The 10,891-nt window shown below is 32.2% G+C and overlaps 1 protein-coding gene across 1 annotated transcript; it reads left to right on the forward strand.

Moving 5' to 3' along the window:
• Nucleotides 1–4,030: 4,030 nt before the first annotated feature.
• Nucleotides 4,031–10,320, forward strand: LOC133303279 (NADP-dependent malic enzyme-like). Its single transcript, XM_061503166.1, has 20 exons — nucleotides 4,031–4,259; nucleotides 4,594–4,871; nucleotides 5,382–5,502; nucleotides 5,624–5,698; nucleotides 6,119–6,270; nucleotides 6,402–6,507; nucleotides 6,614–6,679; nucleotides 7,238–7,333; nucleotides 7,446–7,517; nucleotides 7,614–7,697; nucleotides 7,786–7,884; nucleotides 8,051–8,098; nucleotides 8,230–8,283; nucleotides 8,370–8,468; nucleotides 8,563–8,652; nucleotides 8,746–8,823; nucleotides 8,985–9,059; nucleotides 9,148–9,238; nucleotides 9,678–9,806; nucleotides 9,940–10,320. The coding sequence occupies exons 1-20, from the start codon at nucleotides 4,230–4,232 to the stop codon at nucleotides 10,026–10,028; spliced, it is 1,932 nt and encodes a 643-aa protein (XP_061359150.1). The 5' UTR covers nucleotides 4,031–4,229; the 3' UTR covers nucleotides 10,029–10,320.
• Nucleotides 10,321–10,891: the final 571 nt, after the last annotated feature.

Raw genomic sequence — 10,891 nt, forward strand, 5'->3', positions numbered from 1 at the left:
TTCTATGTTATTATTAATTATTAATTGTATTTATATTTAACAATTATAATATATCATATATTACTAACTAGCCTAATTTCCTTTATACGGATTCTATATATAAGGGATTATATGTGATGACGTATGATCACGTAAATATAACAAATCTTATATAATAGATAAAAAAATAACCTGTGAGCTGATTTATTTGACCTGTGGGTTGACTCGATTTTTTAAAAACTAATTTAGGTTATCAATTCATTTTTACCAACTCAACCCAATTCATTTTGTGTCGGTTCATTTTTACCATCCCTAATCATATACATTATACAACTTTGAATATATTCACTTCTCTTTTGTTCTCAAATATCAAAATTAGTCAAAAATAATTGAATTAATTTTTACATTAAAAAAACCTTATATACATTTTATGACTTTTTACAAATATTTTTTCGATATTTGACATGCTAGTATATCATTTGAATATAATTTTGATTTTATCTTGTGTTTGTTGTTTACAAAATTTGCAAAAGTAACTCGCATTGTTTCAATCCCAACAAAATAATTCTCTAGTAATTTTAATTAATAGTTTCGATTTAAAAAATTTAAGGGTTAAATTATTGTAATTAGAAAAATTAAGTACAAGGGCAATATTGTTATTAAGCATTAGATACAAACCTTAAGGAATCTCAACTTACAAAATTTTATTTTTTATATTGGGATAGGATATTGTGACACCCAAGTTATGTTACACCCATGTGACACCCAGTCAATCTCACCGTTAGATCGCTTATGTTGATCCAACGGTTATATTTATTTCCATCTTTGTATGGTCATGATTTCCCAAATTTAAAGTGAAAGCATTAAATATGGGAAATCATAACCATACAAAGGTAGAAATAAATATAAAATATTAAATTTGAGAAATCATAACCATACAAAGATGGAAATAAATATAACCGTTGGATCAACATAAGCGATCTAACGGTGAGATTGACTGGGTGTCACAAGAGTGTAACATAACTTGGGTGTCACAATATCCTATTCCTTTTATATTAATTATAAAAAATAAATTTTATGTGTTTTACATAAAGCTCGACAACATTTTTAATTTTTTAGTTTGAAAAACAAAATAATTATATTTAATAAAATCGACTTATTTTCCAGATTCAAAAGATGAACGTGTGACTCAGAAATAATAAAGAAACCTTTTCTTTTTTACTTTTTTAATTCCCAAACACACTATTTGTCAGGATTTTTTTTTTTTTGGTATAACCTGGAGGGTATCCTCATTCAACCTCTTCCGGTCATCTTATCTTCGGAGTACGGCCCGAAGGCTAGCTTCTCATTATAAGAGCAGCATTGAGCTTCGCTACAGAAGGAAGGATGAAACTTTCGCTACAGGAGGAAGGATGAAACTAATCTTCCCTTCGAGGACAGCACGTCCTCTGACCCCTAAAGATTTTTCAAGAATTTGCTTGAGACAAGTTTGAACTTCTGACCCAAGCAAATCCTTAGAAGCTCAATTGTCAAGATTCTTAAAAGTCAAATAGTTATAATAACACAAATTTCATTTTTAAATAATAAAAAAATTGTGAGGCTATTCAATTTCTATTGTGTTCCAGCTTAGCATTTTATATAAATTATTCATGAGAGTTTCCTAATAACATTAGAAATTACTGTTACATGCATATATATTTAATTTACATAAATTTCATCATTTGATTATAATTAATATACTTTAATATCTATACGTTTATATTTTAGTTTTATCATTTACACTGAGTAAGAGGGAATATGTGTTTCAAAAAGTTGTAAACGGCATTTTCCTAACACGACAAAATTCTGATGCAAGAGAATAATAAGCCACGAGACACTATTTTGTTGTCACGCGGAAGGGCGTCTAAACCCAAACACCTGACCGACAGCTGAGAATTTTTTTGATTGAATATTACGTGAAAATTGCGAAAAAAGACATCACTGTCATGTAAATCACAAAGAATACGAACAATTGAATTATCTTGCGGTTCCAAACAAGTTTCACAATGACGCTACACTGAACTTTCCAACATTATAGTCCTCGTTCAGTTGTAGACGTAGTGAACCTTTTATCTCTCTTTCGTGAGAAATTCTACGGCTGCCGTAGATACATCCATGCCAATTCTTTAGGACTTAAAATGAATTATAAAAAAAAAACAGAGAAAACAAACATAGGTTAAAATGCAAAGATATTTTTTCTTTTTTAGTAAAATGGAGTACCGCATATTATTAAAAAAAAATTCCCTCTTTCATTGGCCACATGTCGATGTGATGATGCCCTCAACGTTGGAAGCTGCCACACCATATTACTATTATTATTATTAACCTCAAAGCATCGAAATCATAAATTTGTACTATTATTCATTTGCATTAGACTATTAAAAGATTTTTTTAGATAATTTTTTTTATAGATTTTAAAAGATTATTCAAAATTGGAAAAATTTTAAGACTTTTTTAAAAGTTTTTTTTTACAATCAAAATTTCATAAGATTGAATTTTGAAGGATTTTAATGGAATTTATAAGATTTGAAAGGACAACATGAATTTATAAGATTTTAAAAAATCATAAGAATTTTTAACAAATATTCAAAATTACAAGAATCAATAAAAAAAGAACAAAGAAATGCGATGATATTAATAAAAAAAATAAAACGTAATATAATTTTTTCAATTAGTAAAATTAATGATAAATTTTCGTTTGAAATTTTTTACAATTGATCTTGTAAACCTTGCAGTTTTTGTTCTACGTGACGAGAGTTTTCTAACCATATGTCATATGTATGTTTTCATCGAGTATTCCAAGAAAATGTTGAATCTGAATTTCTGAGTTTTATTACATGAAAGTTTAGAAAATTTCTCAAATTATTTTCAATAGATACATTGAAATCTTAAATTGCTTTGGAGGTTTTGAAAAATAAGTTTTTAGTGACCTATTAACACAAAAATTGTTTGAAATCGTTTCTTACTGTAAAGGAATTTCATTCATGAATGTATTATTATGAAATAGTGTTCATATTATGAAAGTTTCAATCTTTCTTTAAATGGATCTTGTTTCATTGATGTAAAATGAAAATTGGTTTGGGAATTTTTGTTCCCCCGTTATTTTCCCACTGTTTTATATTATTTTTAATACAAAAATTACACATTTTCATACCAAGAACACTTCATCTGAACAATTGATTTTCGTTAATCTGACAATTGCTCCAAAATCTGCTGTTTTTGAGATGAATTTTAGATTAAAATACTGTTAGGTTGTTGTTTCTGGGTTATTTTGTGATGAAAATCGCTCAAAAATCTGTTATTTTTGAGCTTTGACGAAACTCCTATGGTGGAACTCGGTTTCGAGCTGGTCGACCCACCAAAGAAAGAAGAATACACTAGATAGAAAAATCTCAAGAAATCCTAGAGGCTAAGGTGAGATTGTGAGAGAGACATCCTATTTATAGTTCTCACTAAAAAGTCTCACGAAATTCACACCAATAGAAAGTCCATTAAAATCATAAGATTTTTAAATACTACAAAATTATTTTTCCTTTATTTAAAATCCTGATTGAATACTAACAGATTTGGACTGACTCTAAAATCCTAATGGAATAGCACGTAACTTTTTTTTCAATCCATTAAAATCCTGATTGAATATCAATGGATTTGGCTCTGAAATAATCTTTTAAAATCCTAATAGAATATCACATGACTTTTTCTTTTCAATCCTTTAAAATTCTAGTTGAATACCAATAAAATTTTTTGGTCCAAAAATAATCCAATAAAATCTTTTGAAATACCAATCTCATACATTCCTATAAGAAAAATTCTACAGTTCTATAAAAGCAGACCTTTCGTCCCACAGATTTTTGACTCTGTTGCTTGTAAGTTTTTTATTAAAAGAAAAACAAGTGAAATACTTTTTGAACAAGTCCAGGGTACTCTGGTAATATCATCAGAAATTGAGTTCATGCACTTGCATCCTTTTTAAGGTTAGCAGAGGAATTGAGTTTCGTTCATGTCACAAACACAAACTCGGGTAAAGAGGGAGAGAGAGGACAGAGAGACAGAGAAGAGAACTGAGGAAAAAAACAGAAGCAAAAGTAGCTTCATCTGAAGATTCTCTCTCTTTCTCTCTCTCTTTTTCTCTCTTCTTATAATTTGTTTCTCACTTCATTTCTTTCTCTCTCCCTGTGATATACAGCAATTCTCGCATTTCTTTCACCATCATGATCTCCTCAAGCAGATGCACCTTCCTGGTAATACGAACTCATAGTAATGTTTTTAATCCAAATCAGCACACCCAGATTTGCATAAAACGAATTCTAACTCTCACATCCCATTTTATTTTATTTTATTGTTCTTCCATTTCCTGCTTGTAAATCAGAAAACAAAAAAGGCTTTGTCTCATTCTCTTTTGTTCAGAATTTGGTATGACAAGAATATAGAGTCGGTAAAAATTCACCATTTTTTTTGGGTTAGTTGTTAAAAAAAAATGATTTTTCTTCTGATTCTGATGAGATTAGCTGATTTGTTTATCTGGGTATTGATATTTTGTATTGTTTTGCTTACTTTTGTGAACTTTTTACACAGAGCAACTCAGGGTTAGGTGGGTCTAGCGGTTTCTCTGGTTTGCAGAGAAAGCGTTTAGCTCCTTTCAGGGTGGTATGTTTGGCCCCAAGCAGCAGCAAGTCGGGTGACAGAAACGGCAGCGTTGTGATGGAGACGCCGTTGAAAGAAATGAAAAACGATTCCACGGTGGCTGACGTGGACGATAACCCGATCTCCGCCGGCGGCCCTCAGGATGTGTACGGCGAGGATAGAGCCACGGAGGATCATTTTGTTACTCCATGGAGTGTCTCTGTTTCCAGGTGAGACTCATGATCTTCTAACCTTACCAGCTCAGCTGTCCTTGAGTTTAGATTCAAATTGGATGCTTTTTTCTGACACTCTCTGAATTGGGGTACTCGAAAATTAATTGAACAAGTTTTGGTGTTATGAATGAGGCAAAAATATTTTCTTTTTCTTTTTTCTTTTTGCACAAAGGGAGTTCTTAAATACGCTCGTTAACTTAATTTATGCCTTCAAACACTGTGTTTCTATTTTAGCTTTATATCCTTGTAATGCTAGTTAATTTGTATGATATATGCATCTTTGTGTATCATGCAGATAATTATAAACTAATTCTGTTTATTTTTTGACAGTTTGAATCACATATGATTTGGCTTGTTACTATGTGATGTATTTAATGGCTTAGTCTAATTCTAATTTCTGAATGGAGAAAGTAATATATTTAATGGGCTACTTTCTGTACTAAAGCCAGAAATAAGGATTGAGCCATTATGCATATTCTTACATTTTAGCTGCTTCTTTCTCTTTAGTGGTTATACATTGTTGCGAGATCCCCACTTCAACAAAGGGCTGGCGTTCACTGAAAAAGAGAGGGATGCCCACTACTTGCGTGGTCTTCTTCCCCCAACAGTTATTCCTCAGGAAACTCAGGTTAACTATCCGACTGGAAGATATTCTGAACACTTTATTTTTATAAATTTTGAAAGGCAATATAGGTTGTGCATGTGCTCACATATCATCGATTTAAAGTTACTGCCACTTTACTGGACAGGTGAAGAAAATGATCCAGCACATACGTCAGTATCAAGTTCCATTGCAGAAGTACATGGCAATGATGGATCTTCAGGTGTTGTCTTGTGGACAATTCTTTTTTATAAAATTATTAAAGAATACAGTTTTGGTCTTTTGTTTCTTTTTTAACTTGATTTACTAATTGTACAAAACTAAATTTTATTTAACTGTAGAATGGAACTTTGCAATGTGACAAAATTGCATGTGGATGATGACAGAACTAAACTTTTTTGCAGCAATCTCTGAAGGATTTTATGTTCCCCCATCTGTTGTTGTCTGCACACTTATACAATAACTTTTTGAACAGTGCCAAAATTCTTGTTGTCTTTGCTTTTTGCTCATGATTTTATTTATAACTTTGAAATTCATCTTTAATGCAAAATCATATCTTGGTGGAAGTTTCTTCGCATGGTTTGATTTGCAAATTTTATAATTGGATTCTAATGCTTTCACTGTAATATATTATGCATTGCAGGAGAGAAATGAACGGCTGTTTTACAAACTTCTTATTGATCACGTTGAAGAGTTACTCCCAGTTGTCTATACTCCAACTGTAGGTGAAGCTTGCCAGAAATATGGGAGCATCTTTATGCGTCCTCAGGGTCTTTATATAAGTTTGAAAGAGAAGTAAGTTTGACTTTGACTGCTCTTTTATCCCCTCGGAATTCTTTCTAGGTGTTCACTTTTAATTGAATGTTTTCTCTATTATTTGTGTTGATTTTATTGTTCCTTTGTCTATTTGGGGTTTAAACTTAAAGGGGGAAGATCCTTGAAGTGCTTAGGAATTGGCCTGAGAAGAACATTCAAGTCATAGTTGTAACTGATGGAGAACGGATCCTGGGTCTTGGGGATCTTGGTTGTCAGGTAATTTCTATTATACTTGTTGGCATTTATAATTTGTGATAGTTATATTGAATCACAAGATCTGATGTTATAATATCTACTTTGGTAATGTATGCTGTATTCTCAGGGTATGGGAATACCAGTAGGAAAGCTTTCTTTATATACAGCACTCGGAGGAGTTCGTCCTTCAGCTGTAAGTATTTTTCTCCCACATTGCTAACCAATAAAACTATGCGTATCATAAACTTGCAACGATCTTCTACTTTGTTTCAAGATGCTACTGAAATTTGATGTGCAGATTTTAACCCCCAACACTTCCTCACGCGTAGCTCCCACTCCAGAAATTAGATAAATAATGAAAGAAAAAACAAAAGAGAATAGACTTCAAGACATTTCTTCATTTAATTTTGATCTTGGGTGCATGTTTTGATTCCTTGTGGCCTTGACCCCCTGGAAAACAAAAGGAAAAGGAAATAAAAAAATTTAGACTAGATCGCGAACTTTTGGGGGTATTAGTCATTACACTTTGTTGATTGCTTTGATCATTTATGAAGAAAAGTAAAAATACTCACAGCCAGTTGGGTTTTATATACTGTTGAAATAGTGTTGTGGTTTCTAGTTGAGGTGAATGTCTTGGAAGTTTATTTAGAAATGTCTCTTATTTGTTAATTTTTTTTTAAATATTGGTTGTGCATAATGTAACTTCCATTTCTAATTACATCTATATTGTTATCTTTTAAAATTGTTTCAGTGCTTGCCTATTACCATTGATGTGGGTACCAACAATGAGAAGCTGCTGAATGATGAATTATATATTGGGCTAAAGCAAAGACGAGCAACTGGACAGGTTCATGAATTGTTTTCTTTGCTGGGCCGTATGGAATTAATCATTTTTAATTTCAGACAGCAAATTTTCTAATATTCCATAATATTTACTTTGCTCCAACTTCTGATTCCAGGAATATGCTGAACTTCTGCATGAATTTATGACTGCAGTCAAGCAAACTTATGGGGAAAAAGTCCTAATTCAGGTATTAAGCAGTGCGAGAAGACTTCATTTCTTGCCTTATCGGACTACAGTCCTTACTGACTTCAACTTTCCTGCTTTCTGTATCTGAAATATTTAGTTTGAAGACTTTGCAAACCACAATGCCTTTGATCTACTTGAAAAATATAGATCAACACATCTGGTTTTTAATGATGATATTCAGGTAAGAAATTGCTGTCTTCAATAATGAATCATGTACTTTGGTAACTATACTTACGACTAGCTCTGGTATTGTATCTGAATTGTTACAGGGTACAGCATCTGTGGTCCTTGCTGGACTAGTTGCGGCTCTGAAATTGGTTGGGGGAAAATTAGCTGACCACAGATTCTTATTCCTTGGTGCTGGAGAGGTAAGTCGATATAATTCTTGGATTATGTGTCATACTTCATTGGTTCTTCAAGAAGGGAGTGTTCATATTAGAACTCATTAAAGCTAGATTTTTTCAAATAAACTTTGAATACAAACTGCTCCATCCATTTGTCTTGTGGCTTATTTGTATTTTCTGGTGATTGCAGGCAGGCACTGGAATAGCAGAACTCATAGCACTTGAAACATCAAAACAGGTTGCTAGCTACTTTTAGAGTTGTTACTTGCTTTTTTTGGGGTTTTTTAAGTGGAGGGTGGTGAGAATTTTATGATGCGACTATTGAATGAATGATTTATATTTATTGAGAAACTACCATTTTTGATGCAGACAAATGCCCCACTGGAGGAAGTGCGCAAGAACATTTGGTTGGTGGACTCAAAGGTTGTGTAAATCCAGTTTAGCTCCACCTGAATGAAATAGATTCTCTCATCTTCCATCTGATTAATTTTTTATTCCTACTTTTCCAGGGATTGATTGTCAGTTCCCGTAAAGAATCACTCCAACATTTTAAGAAGCCCTGGGCTCATGAACATGAACCTGTTAAACAACTCGTAGATGCTGTTAATGTATGATTGATCTTTCTGTTCATTACACCCAGACACACACACACACACACAAACAAGTTTCAATTTTCTTACATTTTCAATGTTATCTTCTCAGAAAATTAAACCAACAGTGTTGATTGGAACATCGGGACAAGGAAGAACTTTTACTAAAGAGGTGGTTGAGGCCATGGCCTCTATTAATGAGGTACTATGTCAATCTATTTATCTAGCTTGTACCTACTATGCAATTTCCTGTCCACATAAGCTAAGCAACATATTCCTATGATAATGCTTGTAGAGACCTATTATTTTTTCTCTTTCCAACCCAACGTCACAGTCAGAATGTACTGCTGAAGAAGCTTATAAGTGGAGCCAGGTAATAGGAAGCAGCTTGTATTTTTGCTTTAGAATTTAAGCTTTCCTTATATTATATTGCTACCATAATTATTTATATTGATTTATTTAGGTGTTTGGAATCGATCAATTATGAATATTTTATTTTATTTTCTTCACTTTATCCATGTGCAATATCATCAGGGACGTGCCATTTTTGCAAGTGGGAGCCCATTTCCTCCAGTTGAATATGAGGGGAAAGTGTTTGTGCCTGGCCAGGTCTAAGCTCCTGAGAATTTATATAAACATTGAAATTTTCACATTTAAAATAAGGTCTAATTTGGATTTTTGTTTCTTTGTTCATCAGTCCAATAATGCATACATATTTCCTGGATTCGGTCTTGGTTTAATAATGTCTGGGACCATTCGAGTGCATGACGACCTGCTTCTGGCTGCCTGTAAGTGCACAAGAGACTTGAACATTTATTCCAATGTTATATTTGGGACAGGTGAAAAATTGGGAGTAATGAGATATGAAAAAAAAAATGCTCCAATGTATTTATGTGTTGCTCTTTTTCATAATGCAATTGACTCTTTCCCCCATAGGTTTCTTTTATAATTTGAAGAAAGTTCTAAACTAGCATGGGAATTGAAGTGAATATTCATTTTCAACTGTTGGGAGTGCATTTCCTTGTTTCCTAAATTTTACTTAAAATATTTGGAACTCTATATTTATATTCAATTGAAGTTGAATTCGGTGAATTTGGCAGTGAGTGGACAGTTGTTATACTTTGGAATTTATACATTTAATAAAAATAAACTTGGTAATAAAGTGTTGTCGTAGTCATTGACATGCTACTGATTTATATTACAATACCATGTGATTTCATGGAACAGCGGAGGCTTTGGCTGCTCAAGTGACCCAGGAGAATTTTGACAAGGGACTCATATTTCCACCATTTACTGACATTAGAAAGATTTCAGCACACATAGCTGCCAATGTTGCTGCTAAGGCTTATGAGCTTGGTCAGCTTTTAGTTTTCCTTTACTATGTGCACCTTTTACAATTGCATATCTTGAATATTTTTTTCTTTTAAATATTTTATTTTAAAAAAATAGAGTCAGAATTATAATAAAATTGAGTTTTGGTTTTTCTCAGGCTTGGCTACTCGTCTTCCTCAACCCAAAGATTTGGTGAAGTTTGCTGAGAGCTGTATGTATACCCCAGCCTACAGAAGCTACCGGTGAAGTGACAATTGCTCGATTTTCTTTTTCTTTTTTATTTATTTTTTACATTTATGACTTTTATCATGAAATCATTTTGTTGTCATTTTTTTTAATATTATTTTTCCTTCTTGTCTCTTATCTGTTCTTGTAAGTTATTGTATTGGGTGGGTTAGGACTTAGGAGGTTAGGACGGTGCTGGTAGTAGTTGTTGGACTACTCCCAAAAGGTAGCTTCAAATGTTATGTGACAGTAATCAAAATTAGAAAAGGAAGCATTTTATGCAGTCCGCATATATCAATGTATGAAAAGTGATTTTATGATCATTCTTCTTTCTCTTTTCGGATTGGAAATGGATGACGTGTATAATGTAATGAGAAATAAAAATGAAATACGCTGTGCAGAAAACAAAAAGAGTGCAATATATAATATTAGGAAATGATCCGTTTATAAATTTTTTTATAAATTACACTAAGTCTGATTGGTTATATATTTTTGATTGAACACTTTTGATTGAAGTATAACCGGTCAGACATAGTGTATTTTGTAAGAGTTTATAAACAAAAAGTTTGTAAATATAACCTTTTTTCTATGTACATATATATCTTGTGTGATCGTATAGTTGACTTAATCAGAATAATTCTCATCATTGTATGTTTCGTTGTGAGGTTTGGGGAAACACCGTACATTCGGGCATAACCAAATCGATCATTGATTTAGTAGGGGATATTGAGTCAGCTAATGAATAAAATTGGTTTAGTAATAAGTATTGTAAGTTATTAATATATTCTAGATTCAAATCTCATTGTTGGTATTTTTTAAGTATTTTATCTAAATTTCACAAAATAAGTTTTTTTTTTTTTTTTTTAAATGATGTCAGTTTAACA

Source organism: Gastrolobium bilobum, unplaced genomic scaffold, assembly GCF_033153095.1.
Source record: "Gastrolobium bilobum isolate Gb01-03AN ecotype WA unplaced genomic scaffold, APGP_CSIRO_Gbil_v1 utg21994, whole genome shotgun sequence".
Classification (NCBI taxonomy): domain Eukaryota; kingdom Viridiplantae; phylum Streptophyta; class Magnoliopsida; order Fabales; family Fabaceae; genus Gastrolobium; species Gastrolobium bilobum.